Consider the following 22,700-nt stretch of genomic DNA (forward strand, 5'->3'; position numbering starts at 1 on the left):
TAAGAGACCAGCTGCACAGGGCCCATCTCCAGGCCCCATGCCTAAGAAACAGATGCTTAAAATGGCTGAGGATTTAATTACTCTTATCAGAGGTTCGCAGCCCCCTCCAGACAAAAGGCCTAGAGTGGAGGAAGATTCCCCCTCCTCTGATCAGGGCTCCATTATTTCAGAGCACTCTTGATGATCAGGAACATTCTTACTCCCCTTTTGAAGACTCTGATGCGGAGGAGTCCATCCCTTCTCTATCCCCCCCCCCCCTGAGGATTACTCATTTGGGGAAACTTTGCATACCTTAAGGGAACACTTCCACTGGGAAGGCCAGGATTATTCTGATTCCAAGAAAAGGCTCAGGGAATTTCTCTTGCTTCCTCAGCACAGGCCTTTGGTTATACCTCCTGTCTTGGACATTCTAGATGATGTTTACTCGGAGGCCTGCCTTAACCCGGACTCTCTACCTCCAGCTCCAGTTAAGCCTGGCAGGTACTACAGGGTCCCTGACTCACACCAATTTCTATACAAGAGCCATGCTGCTGACCCAGAAATCATCTCACAGGGCCCCAAGGGAGTTAAGGCCTCCATTGCTAAAAATCCTTTGCCTTCCGAGAGAGATTCCAGATCCTTAGAAAGGTGAGGAAAAAAAGGTATATACCTCGGCTACCTTATCTATGAGAGCCTTAAACTGTCAGTTTCATATGCCAAAATACCAACAGTTTATGTTATCACAATTGAAAAGTAAAATGTCACAACCTGAACAACCAGATTTGAAGGAGTTGCAGGATTTGATACATAGTGCAGAACAAGTGGGTAAGCATACCTTACAATGTGGTTTTGATGCTCTAGAGGCCTCATGCAGAGCTGCTGTTACAGGATCAGTCATACGTAGGCATGCCTGGCTTAAGGAACAAGCCTTACCTGATCATGTCAAAGCTAAATTACTAGATGCTCCTCTTCAAAAGGATGTACTATTTGGTGCTAATGCTGAGGAGGTGTTAAGGAAAATGGAGGAAAAGGCTAAATCAATGCAAACTGTGAAAGAATTTCTACAGGTACAACCCCCACGTTTTACTAGAAATTGGCCTTCCAAAAACTGGTCCTTTCCTGCCACAGACAGACCCCAAGGAGGCAGATACAGGCGCCCGAGGGGCAGAGGACAATCCCAAGGATCGTACAGAGGCAGACAATGGCAAGCTCCTACACAAAGAGGTGGTGAGGAGAACTCGCAATCTATCAGAAAGCAAACCCAATGACTTTCCACTTTGCATGCCAACCAGATCTCAAATGGCAGCCCCCTTGGGAGGAAAGCTGGCATTATTTTCAACGAATTGGCATACTGTCACAAAGGACAAATGGATCCTGGACATTATAAACAGAGGCTACAAATTCCATTTTCACACCCTTCCAAAAATGAGAGGCATGCCAAACCTGCCACACAATCAAAGGGCAGAGGCACAAAGGCTAATTACAGATCTCAAAAACATGAAAGCTATTCAAGAGGTACCTATGCACAAACAAGGTCAAGGGTTTTATTCCAGGCTATTTCTGGTGCCAAGGAAGGGAAAAGATTGGAGACCTATTCTGGATCTATCCATCCTAAACACATTCCTACTCGTACCAAAATTCAAGATGCTCACTCTACAGCAGCTTCTTCCCATGCTGGGCAAGGAGTCTTGGCTGGTAACACTGGACCTCAAGGAGGCATACCTGCATGTCCCAATCAGACAAAATTGCAGAAGATACCTCAGATTTCTTTCAGGTTCAACTCATTATCAATTATCTGCATTGCCCTTTGGCTTATCCACTGTGCCCAGAGTATTCACGAAATGCCTGGCATCAGTAATTGCCTACTGCAGACTTCAAGGGATACAAATATATCCCTATTTGGATGACTGCCTGATCCAAGCGGACAGCAAACACATCCTTCAGAAACATCTGGCTTATGTAATAATGTTATTGAACTCTCTGGGATACACAGTCAACAAAAAGAAATCAAGACTAATACCCTCTCGGAAGATAATTTTCCTGGGTGCCAACTTGGACACAAACACCCAGATGGCCTACCTCACGCCAGAAAAACAGGGGCAACTAATCCAATACTTCAGGACACTAGCAAATTGCACCAGGCTTACTGCAAGGAAAATCCTGCAGGCTCTGGGATTCATGGCATCTTGCATCTTAGTAATCCCATGTGCAAAGCTGCATATGAGGAAACTACAATGGTACCTGAAAAACATATGGTCTCAACACAGCCACAGTTTGGAAACAATAATACCACTAATTCCATGTCTGCAAAAGGAATTTCTGTGGTGGGCTCAAGCATGCCAAACAAACACAGGCCTTCCTTTCAGCAAGCCTCAAGCAAATCAAGTCATCACAACAGACGCCTCTGACTACGCCTGGGGGGGCGCACATGACAGAACGGTGCATTCAGGGCAAATGGTCCCAAAAAGAAAAGCACCTTCATATCAATCAAAAAGAAATGCTAGCAGTAATAAATGCTATTATAGCTTTCAAGAACTTTCTACAACCAGGTCAACTTTTGATAAGAACGGACAACACCACAGTTATGTGGTACATAAACAAGCAGGGAGGAACACATTCTTACCCCCTATGCAGACTGGCCATGTCACTTTGGAACATGGCCATGGACTTACAAATGGAACTACAAGCACAGTACTTGCCAGGCAAGGAAAACACGCTGGCAGACAACCTAAGCAGGAATATGACAGATCCACACGAATGGAAGTTGCATCCAAAAGTTTTTACAGAAATAATCCAAGAATGGGGAAGGCCAGACATGGATCTATTTGCCTCCCACAAAAATCATCAATTGACAAAATTCTGCTCAAGGATCTTCCATCCAAAGGCCTGGAGAGTGGACGCTCTCTCTTTCAGTTGGGCATCAATGACGGTTTATGCCTTCCCACCTCTTACTCTGCTGCCCAAAGTGCTATTGAAGACCAGAGCGGACAGACCAAAGATGATCCTCATTGCTCTGGACTGGCCAAGACAACACTGGTACCCACTCCTGAGGAGCCTGACGCATTCCCCACCATGGACCCTGCTTCTAATGCCTCTTCTTCTGACTCAACACAGCTTCAAAACTCTTCACAGTCAACTAAAAACACTCAATCTAGCCGCATGGAAGATTCCTTATCACAGCAGGCCCTACTCTCCAAGGAGGTGCAGGATGTCATTTTGGAGGCCAGAAGGCCATCAACTAGGAAAGCTTACTCCGCAAAATGGAAACGTTTTTGTACCTGGAATGAGAAAAAGGGCCAGGACCCTGGAAAACTGAATTTACCACAAATACTACAATATTTGACTGAACTGCTAAGCATTGGACTTTCTTTCTCCTCCATCAAAATCCATGCCTCAGCCATTTCTGCAGAATACAACACTGATCCACCTTTATTCTCTCACCCTCTCTTAAGACATTTCCTCAGAGGGGCTAAGAATTTGAGACCTCCAAGGAAACAACCAATACCTGCTTGGGATCTTAATTTCATTCTGGAAAAACTGACCCTGCCTCCTTTTGAGCCAGCTGCTTCAGCAGATTTGCAATACTTGTCCTGGAAAACAGCTTTCCTTCTGGCTATCACCTCAGCTCGTAGAGTTTCAGAATTACAGGCTCTCATGGCTGTCCAGCCTTTTATCGTCTTCCACCAGGACAGAGTTTCCTTATGAACCAACCCGTCCTTTATGCCTAAAGTGGTGTCCAGGGTAGCTTTAAATCAGGCCATACACTTACCTACTTTTTATCCTAATCCTCAAAACAAAGGGGAGAGATTACTACATTCCTTGGACATCCACAGACAACTGCGTTATTATTTGGACAGAACAAAACCTTTCAGAAAATCAGAACAGCTCTTTGTGGCCTATGCAGTAGGAGTTCAAGGAAAGCCAGTTTCCAAACAGACAATTTCAAAATGGATAGCCCACTGCATACGCTTTTGCTATTCCTTTCATGGCAAAACTGTACCTACAGGCATTAGAACTCATTCCACCAGGGCCACAGCCACCTCTACAGCCTTCCTCAGTGGAGTTCCTACCAAGGATATCTTGGAAGCAGCCACTTGGAGTTCTGTGCATACCTTCTCCAAGCACTACAACTTACCATTATACTCCAAATCTAGAGCAGGCTTTGCCACTGCAGTCTTGCAGGGCATTTTGGCTCCTCCTAGTTACACCTACCACCCCTTTCTTAGCTTTGGGATTCTACCCATCTGTGAGGACTGCAGCTGTATGCACGATGAACATAGTACAGTTTTGTACCTACCATAAATGTAGATGTTCGAGTGCTAATACAGCTGCAGTCCAGGTTTCCCACCCTCCTTCCCCTCTAGGGGTATTCGTTTATGGTGTATTTGCTTGCAACTACTGTTTTTTGATTTTATTGCATTGCATTATTACCTAATTTTATGTATTGCCTTCCTTCTGGGGGCACCTGACATCTGGGGCAAGAAAAACTGAAGAAAATGGCATCGGCTGGTTCCTTTATACCCCTGTCGCACTGACGTCAGGGAAGAAGCGACAACAACCGACGCCGGACCTAGACTTTGGAATTCGGCCGACCGAGGACCCGCCTGACGGCAGGATAACCCATCTGTGAGGACTGCAGCTGTATTAGCACTCGAACATCTACATTTATGGTAGGTACAAAACTGTACTTTTTTCTTAGCTGCAGAGACTTTTTTCTAGAAATCAGCTCTGTGGCAAGAAGATCTGGTTCTGGAAATCTTAAGGACCTGTTCAAGAACCACATGTAGATTTTTCCTAGAGGCAGAGGGGGAAATAACAATAGAAGATGCCACCCACGCAGCAGAGGGAGTCTGCAGAATCAATGGATCCAGGATTCCTTCTCTGACCCCGACCCTTTCAGGGTTCCTGAAAGGTTGCCCGACTGTTTTTCTCTGGAGACAGTTGGGGGGGGGGGTGTTTGTCCTTGCACCCAAAAGCCTGAACAGCCAGCACAAAAGACACATGGTTGCAAAGAATCGTATCTAGAGGATGTTTTGTTCCCTTTTTACAAGTTCCTTTAATGAAAAGAAAACATATGCCAAATGTTCCACCCCATCAGTGGGAGTCAGCAGCTCAGGAAATTCAAATGCTGTTAAAAAAATATCGTCCAAGGGGTCCCACCCAAACAAAGAGGATCCAGATTTTATTCGAGGTTCTTTTTAGTGCCAGAGAAAATGGGCGACTTGAGACCTATTCTGCATCTCAACTATCTGAACCAGTTTGTAAAGAAATCCAAATTCCGGATGGTCATGGTTCAGTCCATTTTGCTTGTGTTATGGAAGGTCGACTGGATGTGCTCTGTAGATCTTCAGGATGTGTACTGTCACATAAAAATGAACAGACACTTTTGAAAATATCTGTGCTTCTGGCTGGGAGCTAGACATTCAGTTCAGAGCCTTCCCCTTTGGTCTCACCACAGCCCCCAAGGTGTTCAAATGCTTGGCAGAGGTAGTAGCTCATATAAGACTGCATGGATTCAGGGCATTTCCTTATTTAGACGACTGGCTCCTCACCACATCAACCAGGCATCTCCTAGAAGAATCCAAGGATTGCTTACTCCAGTTATCCCAAAGTCCCACCTTCAACCAGTTCAAGTCTTGGAGTTTATAGGGGCTTATTTAGATACAATCGTCTCACTGTCTTACCAAAAACAGAATTCTCATTTTGAGATTGCATGTCAGACATGTTCTTTCTCACCTCTCTTGGCATTTCTTAAAGGTACCAGTTCAAGTCTTGGAGTTTATAGGGGCTTATTTAGATACAATCAATTGTCTCACTGTCTTACCAAAAAACAGAATTCTCATTTTGAGATTGCATGTCAGACATGTTCTTTCTCACCTCTCTTCCCCAGCAAAACTGATTCTCAAAGCCCTAGAGTCAATAGTTGCTGCAGTTACCTTGATGCTTACTGCTCATCTTCATATGTGAATCCTCCATTGGACTCTGGCAATACAATGGACCTTTCTTTGACAGCCCTTGCAACATCCTGTGAAACTATCTGGAGTTTGCAGGGACTTATTCTGTGGTGGGTTCAGTCCGATGAGATTTGTCAATTATGTCCCTGTGTCCTTCCTTCCCCACATGCCACGTTGACCACAGATGCCTCCAGTTGCGGTGGGGGGGCATTTCTTGGGATGGACTGTTACAGCACATGGTCCCCAGAAGAAAACAATTTTCATATAAATGTGCTGGAGATGAGTGGTCCTTTTAGTATTACAGGCCTTTCAGAACTCTCTTCCTCTAGGGATAGTTGCTATCCAAACTAATAGTATGTCAGTAATATGGTACATCAACAAACCATTGAGAACCCTATCTTAACCCCTTTGCTGACAAGCAGTGAGAGTTTGGCAGTGGATGATCTCCTCCAACCGCTTTGTTGAAGCGACGCACATACCACGGAAATCCAACATTCTAGCAGACGAGCTCAGCAGAACTATCTTGATGCCTCACCATGGCCTCAATCAGTCAATGGCAAACATGATCCTCCACAAATGGGGTGAATCTTGCTGCAACCTGTTTGCCTCTCCCCTCAACAAGTGCAGTAGGTTCTTTGCCGTAATTCCCCTACAAGACAGTCACCGAGAGTCCACGTTTAGCCCTCCGGTCTTCTTTATGCTTATCCTCCCCTGCTCCTAATTCCCAAATTCTTTCAGAAAGCACTCTGATTGAAGAGTAAGGTAATCCTCATTGCCCCGTTTTGACCTTGGCAAAATAGTTTTCCCCTTCCTACTGTCTCATCTAGTATGCCCTACTTGGACACTGGACCCAAGTCCCGACCTTCTGTCACGACCATCAGGGATGACTCATCCGAACATTGCAGGTCTCAAGTTGGCCACATGGTTTCTCCAATTCCAGTGATGGATAGAAATTCCAGGCTTTCCTGTCCTGTATGCCAAATTTTGTTTTCATCTCAGAAGCTCTCTACAAGAAAGATTTATAAAAGTAAATGGAAAAGGTTTTCTTTTTGGGGTTAGCAGAGAAAGTTAAATCCTTTCACTGCTCCGATCCCTGCTGTTTTAGATTTTCTTGCCTCTGTTTTTCAAGGTGGAGCGAGTTTCTCCACCATTAACGTTCAGGTGGAGCGAGTTTCTCCACCATTAGCGTTCAGCTGGCAGCCATCTTTAACTTCCATATCAGAGATGATGCCTTCCTTTTAACTTCATCCAAGTTACATAAGGCATTTCTTAAAGGTACCTTTTTGCTTAAACCTCTGATAAAGGGTCCTACTCCACCTTGGGGATCTTACTGTTGTATTACAAAGTTTGGTACAGTCACACTTTAAGCACTCGGCTAAAACTGTTCTCAGATTTTTTTCTTGGAAGTAGGCCTTTCTTGTGGCTGTAACTTCTGTGAGGCGAGTCTCTGAACTCCAAGTATTCTCCTCAAAACTGCCTTATTTGATTTTCCATAAAGGCAGAGTTACCTTATGCACTTATGCTCCCTTTTTACCCAAAGCTCCCTTGGAAACAAGCATCGATCAAGTCATCAACTTGCCAGTTTTCTTTCCTAACTTTGACAGTAAAGGAAAATACATGCTTCAGCTTTTAGATGTACATAGGAAACTTCGTTCCTATCTTCATAGGATGAAATATTTTAGAAAAAAACGATCAATTGATTCATTTGCCAAGAACAAATTGGAAAAAACAGCATCAAAAACTGTGTTAGCCAGATGCATAGCAGATTGTATTTCCCATGTTTACTCTTCAAGAGGTTTGGCCTTGCCAGGACAACCAGAAGCGCATTCAACTAGGTCAGTAGCTATGTCAGCTGCTTTTCGGGCAAGAACTTCCATTGATGATATTTGTGCAGCTGCCACTTGGTCCAGTGCTCATACCTTTATTGCTCATTGCAAGTCGGATATCATCTCCAGAAATGGGGCTGCATCTATGGTTCTCCAGAACATCCTTCCATGAGGGCCACCCAAGGTTACTGTAGTTGGGGACTCTGTCCCACACATTGAGGAACAAATGAAAATGACATTAGGTATTTAAAGTTCAGGCTCACCATAACTATGCATCTGTGTTGTCCATTTTCATTCTTCCTCAACTTCCCCCCTTTCCATATCTTTGGGAGTGACCTGATGAAGTCTTTGGTTAAGAACCACAGTTCCTGTATGAGCCCCTATTCTGTTACTATTTCACTTTGTCTACAGTACCATAATAATGTTTTATATGTATAAAATAGTAAACTAAAGGCAAACTCTGAAGTAGTGCAGTGCTCAGGGGCATTGTGAGTAGAGGGAGGAGCTTGAGAGTCTAGATTCTAGAATTTAGAGAAAGCTGCAGAGTCTGAACCGAGGGTTGGATCTGAGACCAATACATTGAGGAAGAATGAAAATGGACAGCACAGATGCATAGTTATAGTGAGTACATAACTTTTATTTTTGGCTCTCTGAAAAAGGCTGTTGAAATGGGAAGAAAGAGAGGGTATTAGAACATCAGCAGGCAGTGGAAATAAAAATAACTGAAAATTAAAAAGAAAAGTGGGTCGCTGGTGTGCGTCTGGAGCAAAACCATTTTGACTTTTTTTTTTTTAAAAAAATCCGATAGCAAGTACTTTTTATAAGTAAAACTGCTAAATGTGCAGACTGTGTATGCTTTTGGCAAGCAGATTTAAGCAGTGTAAAAAAGTTAAGTGCAGAATTCACTGTATGTTGAAACTTTCTTTGCTTATTTTAGTGTTTTTTAAAGAGTAGTAAAAGCAATGTCTTTCGGCTTTTTCTAGTTAGGGGTTGCCACAGCGGATCACCGGTCCGCATATTGATTGGCAGTGGATTTTTTATGGTGTCGAGTTGCCAGCCCAACCTTCATGGAAGGCACACCCATACGCACACACACCTACCTGCATATCTTTAAAGCTCACTCAGCCGCAGGGAGGGCATTCAGACTCTGCACAGAAGGAACTCCAGCTGAGAATCAAATCGAAGACCCTCTTGCTGTGAGGTGACAACACTAAACGCTGCACCACCACGGCCTACAGTGTTTTAAGGAGTAGTCTGGTGGTTAATTGGCTTTCACACTAAGCAGGCTTTAACAGGTTTAAAGATTAACTTGTTATAGAAGAGGGGCACAGTGTAATAGTGGACTTAGAGAGCTGCAGGAGTGAGCAAGCTACCTTTCACTACATATTCACAATAAGCCTAATTACCAGTTCTTTAAATAATTATGCTTATTAGAATTTAGATGTATAGCCAGACCACTACATAAAGCCGAACTTGTCTTTATTCTGTCAAGATAAATTTGTTTTATTATAGTGATAATGCTGTTTTAATTTGGATTATTGCTCATAATTGCTAAATAATTACCTTACAGATGATGGATTATTTTATTATGTAGTGCAGATATAAAGTAAATCTAAATTCTTAAAATAAAAAATGCATTGTAGTTCACTGCAAGCCATTTGCTAGTCCTTGATTCAGTGAAAATGTACTGGTCTAGATTTTGTAAGGATTTGTGCTGTGCTGTATTTTTCCCGTGAGGTAAAAATCTGACATGAAGCCTGACTGCCCAAAGTAGGCTATGTGAATAAAAATGCCTGAATTTACTATCTTTTTTTCCATGACACGCAATTATTTTTGGGCAAAAATAGCCTCATTTGGGGCATAATTTTCTTACTTTTGAAGTACATTACTATAGCTTTTAAGAAACATTCTCTTCTTGTTTATCTGAAGGTAGAAGAACATTTGTTTATACCACTGCATGAGAGTATCTCCATGTGCTAATGATGGCAGCATTGTGTTTTGTCAACATCTTCAAGGGAAAAGATATTGGTTTATGGTTACCCAGGGTTTTTTTTTTTACAGGGTCCCATTTTCCCACATTTTAAAAGTCTGCTCCTTCTGCTTGGAGGGCTGAGGTTTCCCCTAGTGCACATCTGCACATGATTTATGAAGCTTGATGCAGCTCAGCTGTTCTTACGCAAGTATCTAAAACAGTTGTGTGAAATCAACAGAAAGAAGGTTTAGCTAAGGCAGTTTTTTGTACCCCCCACCCAGTCATCAATGATCTAAAATTTGAAGTATGTTTCTCTTGAAAGTCAGGTTGGCTTCTGCTCCTTACTATAATAAATCTTAATATCCCATGTTGCTCAGATGCAGTTATGTGCTTGGCCTTAGTGTGACGTATTTTTTCTGATCTCTTTTTACATGCCCTGTTAATTATGATTGTTGCTTGTGCCAACTAAATACATAGATTACTCTCTTGATTTTTTTGCTGTCTTGATTTTTTCCTGGTTCCATTATTTACTGAAGTACCAATTTTCTTGGAGAGGGTGAATTTTTCTGATGTTGTATTCTAAAACTGTAATGTTCTTGGTTACAAATGTTACTAAATCCTTTATCGTTCCTTTTATATCAGCGAGATGTATAACTGTAGTGTCTTAACGTAATTTACATTTCAGTGTGAGTTCTCAAACAAAAGGAAAAAAACAGTAAATTTAAAAATAACTACTAAAATGTAATTTTAATTTTATTGCAGAAACCCGCAAGGATGAAGTTAAATGAACGCAGTGTTGTGTACTATGCCACATGCGATTCTCCAGCAGATATGGTTGGATATTTGTACAAAAAGGGAGAGCGCAACACAGCTTATCATAGACGATGGTTTGTTTTAAAGGGCAACATGCTTTTTTATTTTGAGGAAAAGGACAGTAAGGAGCCAATTGGAGTGGTCATCCTTGAAGGTTGTACGGTTGAACTGTGCGAGTCTTCAGAAGAGCATGCATTTGCAATTAAGTTTGAATGTGCTAAGTCACGGACTTATAAAATGGCTGCTGACACCTATGAAGCAATGGAATCTTGGGTAAAGGCTCTGTCAAGAGCTAGTTTTGACTATATGAGGCTTGTTGTTAAAGAGCTTGAAAAGCAATTAGAAGAAATGCAGAAGAGTATCCCCACTGGAAGCAAACCGAAACGAAGAATAGGACACTCCAAAAAAATACCTTCAAATCATCATATAAGACCACCTGCCATTTACAGTTCATCTGCTGAAGAATGTATTTACTTTGGGTCCCCTGTAAAAGAAAATGGTTGTGCTTCTTGGAACAATTTGCCAGTGGATAGTTTGCCAAATGGACACGAAAGTGTATGTTCCACTGGTTCTTGTAACAGTAGACCTTCTTCAGACACTAGTAGTGAGTTGACTGTAATTCCTCCACCACTGCCTCCAAGAAGACGTCCACCAACAGAGAGTAGTGCAAGCGTAGTTGCTTGCCAGACACCCATTACAGAAAGCCCAGTCTCCCCAGGAACAGTGTGCTTTGCAAGGTTGCACGACTGGTATGGCAGAGAAGTCATTGAGATAAGGAAGCAGTGGCAAGGAACTCAGAAAGACGTTCATTAACTGAATTTTGTTTCAGTAACTGCAAAACTGAAAACTAATGGCTGAAAAGTTACTAGCTTAATTATTTAGATACGAAGGCTAAGCTTGGCCCTCCTGCATGCAGTAGGTCTTTCACTTTATTAAAAGTCTTTCTTCAGAAAGTGATAAACTTGGTAGTAGTTGGCTGCTGTTTGATTGGTGTGATTTGCTTCCATTTTTCACTTTTGCATGACTTTTTTGCTGTTTGGTTCAAGAGAGGCTTATGCAAGTCTGCTGTTTTCTAGTCCTACATAAGCTAGTGTAGGTTATTAAAGTAGAATTATTGAAAATAGAGAATGCTGCCTAAAAAAAAATTGAGTTACATCTCTGCATGAAAGCCCCCCCCCCCCTTTAAAAAAATTGTCATGCTTAGACTGCTACATTTTTGGAGATGAAGCAAGGTTAGTATCCGCAAAAATATTTTTAAGTAGCTTTACAGTTGGATATGGGAGTTTATCTCTTCAGTGTGCTGGAGGTATGAACTCACAAACTATGATTATTTGAATTATTACAGCTGCAGATATAGAAACAAACATACAAGCTTTTTTTAGCTGAATACCAGTCTTTGCAGAGCACTTTTTAGTACACAGATATTTAACTTTTAATATAGAATGTTTTCCCAGACACACAATTTTCTCTGTCAAATTAAACTTATTTCTGAAACTGTATTTGTTACACTCCTCCTCTGGCAACCTAATCTGGCATCTGTGTCAAACCCAGCTGGTAGGGGTAGAAAGTAAAGGCAAGGGGAGGGGCTCACATTAAGTTGCATTAGGTACTTGTTCCCAAAAGATGGAAAATACAAGGAACTGCTTGACTTTTCTGTGCTGCTTATTTAACCCACTGTGGTACAATTCCTGTTGGCTACAACCTACTATTTCCTCATGTTTATGTAAAAAAAAATAGCAGTTTAAGAGCCAAGTAAACAGATTAAGCAACATACAAATAAATCAGAGTAACAGCAACTTTTCAAATATGTTATTTTAAAATCAAAAACTGTGCTACAGCCAGAGCCATTAAATTTTGCTTTGCTGTAATGGAGCCCTGACCTGCAGCAGCTTTGCAAAACCTAAAGCTTTTGGAACTAATTCCTTCCGTTATTACAGTGTAATATGATGTATTGTTTGAGAGATGGTCATTGCATTTTGCATTATGTAATGCTGCTTTTTTATCCACAACAAAAGCATTTGATTAACCTTTCTTTATGGTACAAGGAAACAAACTCTTGAACAGGAAACAAGTTAAAATTATGAAAATGAAACAAAAGTTTTTAATGACAGCATATTTTGTCTTTATAGGGCATTTGTGCTCTGGAACGCATCTCAAAGCAGTGGTCTCGCAGTGCTGCAGATGTGCCTGTAAAGTGCTCTTTGATCACATTATACCAAAGCTGTTTTACAGAGTCAAGGGCTGAAAAAAGTTCTATGGTTAGTCTGTATCTCTGACTGGAAGATGTTAACTGATGTTATGAGAGAGAATCATGGATTTGTACTATAAGCCTGCTTTAAAACACCAAAACACAGAACATTTATTAGAAAACAGACATTTTCTTGTTAAGTGTTAAGCTGATTTACTGGATGTTGAAACAGTGGATGTTGTAAAAACAAATCATGAGAGCTGCTTGAATATTTTATGTGCTTATTCTTGCAGTAATGATGTTTAGAAAAAGAAGAGCTGTTGCTGAGCAAAAACAGTTTTTAATATGTAGCTTAAGGGAGTAGTAATTGATGAGACGGCCTTTTAAACAAAGTTTATCGTTGCAGAACATTAAGAAACATTTTCGTGTTTTACAGAATTTTCTTTGTAAGTTTTTATTACAGTTTGTGTGGTTGGCAGTGGAACCTGCACTAGTTAAGGCATTTATAGGCTGACTTCACTCATTTGATGAAGTTGCAATCCCCTTTTTCCAGCATTAGACTCCAAAATAGTGCCATAGATGTTAGGTTTCAGTTGACGTAACTTGCGTATCAAGGGTATTGTGGAATTTACCACTTAATGAAAATGTACAGTGAAAAGGAAACTGGGTGTTAATCTGACAAAATGAATGTTGGAGAAATAGGTTGTAGTTTATCTAAACTCGTTAACTTGGGGCACCCATACAAAAAAAGCTGTGTAAATGTCATATTCTGGCACAGTGCAATAAACTGTACTTTTTTAAAATGTTATGCGATAATACTGATTTACTTCTTCAAAATGCACATTTAAGTTCACACTTTAAACAAAATTTGCAGTTTTTTTTTTTCTGGAAAGCTTTTTGTTGGCATTCTTGTCAAGGTGTGTATTGCATGTATATCTTTGTGTTCAGAGGCAGCTCGCCGTACCATGCACCAGTGCTTGTAAGTGAAAAACGCATTGATCATCTGAGTGTTTTTATATTAGTGAATTAAATTTTTTTATTTCCAATTATGTGATGGTTTAACGTGTGATATAAATGCTTATAAATGGTGCTGTTTGTTGTAGTCTAGGAGCACATGATGGTACATTATGGTTCTGATTTGTTACGTTGTACACCAGTTTTACAAATTTCTCAGATGTGATGTTAAGCCTGGTATCACTGTTTACACATGTGAATACGTTTTGTTTTATCAAGTTTTAATTGCTTTGGCAAGCGTAAAACTGCTTAAGATGTACTAATTTCTGCTACATCTGCTTAAAAGACACATTATCATACGGATTTTTTTGGATGATGGGTTATATTAAATAAGTTAGATGGAGTAAGATTACAATGCAACAAAAACAAATTTCAAAGCTTTATGCCATTTGAGATTCATATCCATCAGCTGTCCCTGATTTTGACACCTGTTTTTGTCATGCTCCTTGTGATTTTTTTTTTTTGTAAAAACTTTACTGCCACTGTGTATCGACCATCGATCAAATCTCTGCTTGTGGGCCCATTGACTTCCCATCACTAAGGTGAGGGTTGACCAGGAGAGGTTGTCATTGGAGTGTTTAGAGGTTTTTTTTAACCTTTTTGTAAGGTTCATGGATTCATATGCAAGTACTAGTACTAGGCTAGCTGCCCTTGTGGACCATTTTAAACCTAGCCAGTTGTAAATATCTTGACCATTATGCCAAACCCCTCAGAACTACTATTTCCATAGATGACCACTTTGCTCTTCTCAGCAGCTGTAATGTACTCAAAAGTGATTCTTCCTGCAATTCTTGAGGGGACGTTCAATGGCGTGTCCTCACTGGTTATCCCTCACATCTGCAAGGAATATTGCCAGCAAGCAGTCCCTCTCCCCAAGCACCAAAAGTGTTTTCCCTAGTCTCCACCACACACTTCCATGAGTATTCCCTCTGCTCCAACTACCCTACTCACTCCTACTGCAGTTATGGGGCTGCTAATTGAATCCAGTTTCATAAAATGTTGAATGAATTTCTTGCTTGAACTAAAAGTGCAATACCAAGACATTCTTAATTGTGAAACATGTAATAAATTATATTGTAACACAGTCATTCTTAATGGTGAAAAAAAGTATACTATTCAATTTTGACTACTACTGTTGTACTGTGGCTTCAGGTAGGAGGAAAGTAGATGTTGCTCAGCTAAAAATTATATTGGTAGGTAAATGAAGTGCTGTGCGGGTTGCATACATCACTGAACATTTTTAGCTTTGTTGTGTTGATGGGGTGGGCCGTGGAAGTAGGTGATCCTAGTATGATAAGTTAAACTATTATGCTTCAGAAGTGAGTTATATTTTGTTTGTTCAGTTAAAATGTATGAAATGAGAGTCTAAAACATAGTATTTACCTCCTGATGGTATAAAAAAATGTTTTATGTTAAATAGAACAGTAACTGGTGAAGAAATTCATAATGTGACGAGGCTATTAAGAGTGTAATGTCATTCCCGCAGTGATCATTTTTAGTGCTGGACAGTTCTCTGGGCATGTGGTTGCAGTTTTCAGCCATGGCCATTTGAAGAAGCCTAGCTGTGAAGTACTTTGCAAACAAATCCCTATTTTGTTCCATTATGCTTTACTAAGCATGTTGATTGCACCTAGCTGTCATTGTATTGGCAGTGCTAAGTACACACTGGTATCTTAAAAATGTAATCATTCTTGGTTTTGTGCTAGCATGTATGTACTCTTTTTGAGTCTTAGTCCTTCAGAAGGCTTACATTTAACAGTTTTTCTACAAGAGAATCATGATTTTGTCTTTGTTATAAATTTAACAAAAAAAAAATCCAAAACAGCTAGGAATTTTTACATTATTAAACATAAGAAATGCCATGCTTTAATTACTGCATCTTCACATTCTGGTTCTTTTAGTCAGAAATCTAGTTTCAGTTTTTATTAATTTATTTTACATTTTTTTGACAAACTTAGCCCTCCTAAGCCAGTGGCCTCATTTCAGCAGAGCTCTGAGATGGTATTCATACTGACTAGGAGAAATCTCTCTTTTGAGATAGTGGATGGCATCAGAGGGCTGTTACCCATTCTCGAAAATCACAGTGTGGTAAAGGAAAGCAGTACCGTTGAATCAAGTAACGCTTCAGAGGCTGTAATGGAGAATGCTACTGTTCTGAATGAAAATGAAGTATCAAATGTTGTGGCTTCTGGAGGATTAGAAACATTAGATGTTCTTCATGTTTCACTGTTGCAGTAATCACCCGTGGGTTATCCCTGCTGTGGTAGCCCTTGGCCGGCCCGAATACCAGAGTCAATGTTTTTTTTGCATCGGCTGCAATCACCTGTAGTCTGACATCAGGTTGTCAGTGCTATAAAGCAAGGCAGCCCTCATCATTACATCAGTCTTTCTTGCCGAGGAGCCTGTAGCAGAAGCAGTTCGCACGAGTGCCAGTTGGTCGTTACCAGAAGTTGGATTTTCAGCTGAAAACATCTAAATCTAAGTACCCTGTTGGGGATCCTTTTTTCTTGCACTAACCGATGTCCGAAAAAGTTAACCGTTTCGCCTGTGGAAAGCAGATACCACACCGAGAATTCCATTCTTACTGTGTCACTTGTTTAGGCCCAGACCACGACATCCCCCATTGTCGGTTCTGTGTCCCCTTTAATGCGAGAACCATTCGTCGTAGTGCTCTTTTTGTAGACAGTTATTTTCGTGTTCCTTCGCATTCCGATACGTCTTCCATCAGCCAACAATCTGTGGACATTCTGAAAAAACAGAGATAAAGATAGAGACAGACCACACAAGGTTAAGCCTTCCGATGACGCTACCGCTAAGCAGATAGTTCTCCAGAATTCAGTGAGGTGCTTTTGCAGCCCCTGATGCCCGATTTGATATCTACACAGGCCTCTACTGAGACCCTTTTGGAGCCCGGTGTGCCGCAGAAATCTTCTTCGTCTTCCAAGCCTTTAGCTGTCTCTGTCTCAGTTGGGTCCGGAGCCACGACGCAGGCACCAGCTTCTGAAGAGGCCTTTCACACTACTGAATCTAGACAGAAACTGATGTCTTCTTTTCCAAATACCGTTTCTCTCAGACCGAAGGATTCTCTCAGGCCTAGAAGCTAGGCCACTCCTAGGAAATCTGCTTCTAGCCACCATCTTGCTACTGCTCCACCACCCCAAGCACAATCTGCTTCTAGCCACCATCTTGCTACTGCTTCACCACCCCAAGCACAAATGCTGAAAATGGCAGAGGATCTCCTCTCCCTTATCCGGGGTAGTCAGACCACAACTTCTAAAAGGAAAAGGCACCCTTCTCCAGAAATTGACAGAACAGGATTCTGAGGAATCTGTCTATTCAGTTTTTGAAGAGGAACAGCATCCCTTAACTGCTTATGAGGATTCGGATGCAGAGGAATCCATCCCTTCTGCCACCCCTCCAGAGTACCTTTCCTTTGGGGAAACCCTTCACTCCCTCAAGGAACATTTCCAATGGGAATCGCAGGACTTCCTACAGTCTAAGAAAAGGCTTAGAGTTTTTCTGGACCTGCCCCAGCACAGACCCCCTATTTTAGAAGTGGTGGATGATGTTTTCCATGAATCCAGCTTAGCCCCTGACACCCTTCCTCCTGCTCCCAGTAAACCTGACAGGTACTACAGAGTACCGGATTCTCACAAATACCTGTACAGAAATCCTGCTGCAGACCCAGAGGCCATTACACATGGACCAAAAGGAGCGAAAACGAGTTCTGTCAAGAATCCTCTTCCTTCTGACAAGAACTTCAGAGCTCTGGACAGATGGGGTAAAAAAGTATACACCTCTGCAACCTTAGCTGTCAGAGCACTCAATTGTGTCAGTTCCATATGTTAAAATATCAACACACTTTGGAACTATTAAAACAGAAAATTGCTACCTTTCTTGACTGTGCCAGTTCAAAAGAGTTAGCAGATTTACTGCACTCTGCTTGTCAAGTGGCCAAACAGTCATTACAATGTGGATATGACGACCTAGAAGCCTCTAGCAGGGCAGCAGTGACGGGATCTGTTATAGGAGACGTGCATGGCTGAAGGAACAACCTCTCACTGATCATGTCAAGTCTAAACTTAGTGATGCACCCCTAGATATGGAGTGCTTGTTTGGGGGGGGGAGCAAAAGAGGTGCTTAAAAAGATGGAAGACGAAGCAAAATCTATGCAAACAGTAAAATATTTCTTTCAGGTTCTACCTCCCAGGTTCAGCTGGAAACTTATAGGTTCATAGGTTGGTACTAGGCTATCGGCCCTAAGGCCTATGCAAGCCTAGCCATAACAATTCCCTGGAAATTTTTTCCCACAATATTTACTTCTCTGGGCCCCTGTCTAGCAGGGCAACTGACATGATCCCCGGGTTGAATTTCCCATCTCCCATCCAATCATCAAGGTTCCTTTTGAAGAGGGCCGATGAGGTGCTCTACTTGACATGTATGGGCAGTCTGTTCCAGAGTATGGGGAATCTCTAGGTTAGGAACCTATCCCCCCCAGCATGTTTTGTTCATTGTGATGATAAGGTTTAGATCCCGGAGCGTGTGGCTCTGAGGGATTGGGATTTCTTTAAGTGGAGCATGTCCAACAGCTTAGGGTTTGACATGGCCTTGTATGTTAAGCAGAGATCGCCTCTGAGTAGACAACATGCCACAGAGTATAGCTCGAGTTTTTTTAGACAGTCAGCATATGGCATCTGCTTTAGGCCTGTGATTCTTTTAGTGAGGTATTTCTGTGGCCTTTCCAGCTGTTGCAGGTGTTTTGTGAGGTACATACCAAATGGGGCATTATACTCTATAATGGGTCTAATGAGGGATGAGTACAGTGGGACGATGACTTCCTTTTTTCTGGATGAAAAGCCCTTGGTGATGAGGTGTGCCACGTAAATGGATTTCCTGACTGTTGTGGCTATGTGGTTATCGAAAGTGAGACCACTGTCCACTTGTGTCCCTAAGTCTCTCATCACACTTTCGATGTTTAGTGTCCTGCCACCTATGTGGTAGTTCATGGGTACATGTTTTTTTCCAAAGGGGATGACTATACATTTCTTGGCATTAAGCTTGAGCCCATGGCTCTGGCACCAGGCATCTGTTTCTGTAAGGCCCTTTTGTAGAATATCCACATCATTTGGGGATTCAGTAATGGCTCCCAGTTTGCAGTCATCTGCAAACTTGTTAGCCAGAGTCCCTTAGTGTTGGCCTTTACTCCAGAGAAGTAGATGCCAAACAAGAGTGGTCCCAGGACTGAACCCTGAGGTACTCCATTTGTCACTTGTCTGGAGCTGGATTTGGAGTCGGCTACTTTTACAGTCTGAGTTCTGTCAATAAGCCAGTTGGCAACCCATCGAGTGACGTAGGGATTTATGCCCAGCTTAGTAAGTTTATCTATGATTCCAGAGTGGGAGATGGTGTCAAAGGCCTTGGCGAGGTCCAGATAGGCTGTGTGGACCTCCTTACCCTCGTCCACAGCTCTGGAGACTGATTCGAAGAAGTCAATCAGATTCAGGAGACAAGATCGGCCCTTCACAATCCCAAACTGGGTGGGGTCCAGTGTCTGGAGGTTGCCAATGTCTTTGTTTATAAGTTCCATGATAATGCGTTCCATGCCCTTGCAGATCAACCTTGTCAGACTGATGTGACGGTAGTTCCCGGGATCCAAGGTGGATCTTCCCTTATGGAGTGGGGTAACTGTAGCTGTGCGCCACTCAGTGGGCACGAAGCCTGAGGTGAGGCTGTGATTAAACATGACACTTAGGTGAGGTGCCAGTTCATTTTGTAGTTCATGTAGTACACAACCTGGGATGTCATCTGGTCCCATGGATGCTGTATTCTTAGCTTTGGAGAGTGCTTTTTCTACCTGTGTGGCTGTGATTATTGGAATTTGGCAATCTTTTGGTATTGAGATGGACCCTTTAGGGGGTGAGAGGGGAGTGAAGTTGGCATTAAATCGATCTGCCAGGATATTGGCAATATCCTTGGGGTCAGTATATTTAATGCCATTCTGTTGTAGCTCAGCGCAGATCTGAGCATTGCCATTTAGGTTCTTGACATAACTATAGAATGCCTTGTGGTTGTCTTTGGAATCTTTGGCAATTTTATTTTCGTAACTAGCTTTTGAGGATTTTATGAGGGATCTCAGCTTCTTACTGAGGCTGGTGAGGGAGTTTTTTGCATCCTGGGATTTTCCTCTTTTCTGCAACAGTTTCTTCCTTCTCTTGTATAGTTTGTTTATAGCAGGGGACCACCAGATTGGCTTCCTTTTTTTGGAGAAGAGCATCTTGGTTCTATTTGGGATGGCACGATTCATGCACACTGGGCCTTCCCTGCACCTAGCAGACAGGGCCAAGGTAAGCCCCGCAGGCCCCTATCACAGGGCTAGAAGAGAAGCAAACAATGGACCACTTCCGTCTCTAAGGCAGTGAGTTCTAAGCCAGCCTTCTATGGCAAACACTCGCAGTGACTCTCTTCCCACCTCTGCCCTCCCTTCACTCATCAAAAACTAGGAGGAAGGATCTCCCTCTTCAAAGACGGTTGGCTTTCTGTAATAAAGGATCAATGGGTCTTAAATGTCATTTTTCAGGGATACAAATTCTCTTTCAGCGAACTCCCAAGTCCAAGAGGGTACCCAGACTTACCTCCAAATCAGTGGGCAGCGGCATTGGAACAGGTACACTCTCATATCCCAGGGGGCAGTAGAATCTGTCCCCTCAGATCAAACAGGCAAAGGATTTTATTGTAGACTATTACTTGTTCCCAAAAAAGAGGGCACTTGCACCCCATCCTGGATCTCTCCATTCTGAACACCTTCGTGGTGGTCCCCAGATTCAAAATGCTAACTTTGCAGCAGCTGCTCCTATGCTAACAAAAAATGCCTGGCTAGTGACCGTAGACCTAAAAAATGCCTACCTTCACATCCCCATCAGGGAATCCTGCAGGAAATTCCTGCTCTTCAGAGCAGGCTCACAACACTTTCAATTCTCTGCGCTGCCCTTTGGCTTATCTATTGCACCCAGAGTATTTACCAAATGCTTGGCCCTGGCCATAGCATTCTGCAGACAAAGAAATATACAGGTTTACCCTTACCTGGATAACTGCCCCATTCAGGCAGAGTGCAAAGCAAGGCTGCTCCAAGACCTTCTCTTTGTCAAATCACTCCTAACTTCCCTAGATTTCACCATCAATGAGAAGAAATCAAAGCAAAATCCCACCAGGAAGATTATTTTCTTGGGAGCTCTGCCAGATACACCATCCCAAATGCAGAGCTTCCTGCCCATCTACTTTACCCAGCTGGCTTCCAGAAGTCACCTCACCGCGAGGAAGTTCTTGCAAGCCCTGGGATACATGGCATCTTACATCCTTCTCATTCCTCTGGTCAGGCATCACATGAGAAAACTTCAGTGGTATCTAAAGAACCTTTGGTGCCAGCACTCAGTCCCTAGAGAACTCTCTCCCTCTGATCCCATGTATAAGGGCCGAATTTCTCTGGTGGGCAGAGGCGCCTGTACCAGGAACAAGGGTCTTCCCTCCATCCTCCCCCCTACTGGCCAGACCATCACCACCGATGCCTCAGACATTGCTTGGGGCGCTCACCTAGCAGGCAGGTGCACCCAAGGTCTTTGGGATGCCCAGCAACTTCACTTGCACATCAATCAGAAAGAAATGATGGCAGTACAAAAGGCTCTGACATCTTTCAAACCCATCTCAGGCCAGGGGTTGTTCTTATAAAAACAGACAACACCACAGTAATGTGGTATATCAACAAACAGGGGGGGGGCAGTCTTACCCCCTGTACAGGTTAGCCATGAGCCACTGGCTTACAGCCACCCCATGAGTTTACACCTAAATTGCTCAATACCTACCAGCGGTCAACAACACCCTGGCAGACCACTTAAGCAGAAACTTACTGGAACCCCACGAATGGCAGCTCCACAGGGAAATCTTTCTGCAAATCACTCAGGAGTGGGGGACTCTGGAAGTGGAAATCTTTGCTTCGCCCCTCAGCCACCAGCTGCAAAAGTTCCGTACCAGGGAGTATCACCTCCTAGCTTAGAAGGTGGATGCCTCGACCTTCCCCTGGAACTCCCTCTTTATGTACGTGTTCCCTCCTGTGCCCCTTATTCCCAAGGTACTGATCAAAATAAGGGAGGAGAGACCAAAGGCCATCCTCATTGCTCCAGATTGGCCCAGACAGCATTGGTACTCTTACTGAGCAGCCTGACCTTACAGCCCCCCCAAGCAGCTTCCCCGATCTTGGACCTCTTGACCGAGGGGAGGGGAAGATGCTGCACCCAGACTTACAGACTCTGTCTTTCAGCATGGCTTATACCTTAAAAAGCTAACAAGGAGTCCCTGTTAAGCAGACAGGTCCTAAACATCATCACAGAGGCCAGAAGGCCCAGCACCAGAAATTCGTATGCAGGAAATGGAAAAGATTCTGCTCCTGGAGCCAGTACCTCCCATCCTTCCATCCCTCCTGTCTTGGATTACATAGCAGAGTTGCTCAATAGTGGCCTGTCTTTCTCCACTATTAAAATCCATGCCTCAGCCATTTCTGCCCATTACGATTCAGAACCACCCCTCTTCTCTCATCCTTTGATTAAGCAATTCCTCAGAGGGGGCTTCTAATATCAGACCTCCCAGAAGACCTCCCATGACTCCCTGGGACCTAAATTATGTACTAGAAAAACTAATCTTATCCCCCTTTGAAACCTGCTGCCTCTACAGAATTGAAATACCTCTCCTGGAAGACTGCCTTCTTACTAGCTATCACCTCAGCCAGAAGGGTAGCAGAGCATCAGGCTCTCATGGCTGTTGAGCCCTTCATCATTTTCCATGCAAACAGGGTCTCCCTGAGGATTAACCCCTCCTTTATGCCCAAGGTGGTATCTGATGTGACCTTCAACCAGGCCATCCACCTTCCCACCTTCTTTCCCAACCCTCAAAACAAGGGGGAAAGA

At 42.8% G+C, this 22,700-nt stretch overlaps 1 protein-coding gene across 3 annotated transcripts in view; it reads left to right on the top strand.

Moving 5' to 3' along the window:
- Positions 1 to 13,540, top strand: part of PHETA1 (PH domain containing endocytic trafficking adaptor 1) — a 434,342-nt gene extending 420,802 nt beyond the window's left edge. For all 3 annotated transcript variants that reach the window (XM_044068625.1, XM_044068626.1, XM_044068627.1), the window contains one exon: positions 10,494 to 13,540. In XM_044068625.1, coding sequence (XP_043924560.1) covers positions 10,494 to 11,357 — 864 coding nt within the window. In that variant the 3' untranslated portion in view covers positions 11,358 to 13,540. The remainder of the gene's footprint in view (positions 1 to 10,493) is intronic.
- The last annotated feature ends 9,160 nt before the right edge of the window (positions 13,541 to 22,700 follow it).

Source organism: Protopterus annectens, chromosome 4.part0 (assembly GCF_019279795.1).
Source record: "Protopterus annectens isolate FY-2018-M chromosome 4.part0, PAN1.0, whole genome shotgun sequence".
Classification (NCBI taxonomy): domain Eukaryota; kingdom Metazoa; phylum Chordata; order Ceratodontiformes; family Protopteridae; genus Protopterus; species Protopterus annectens.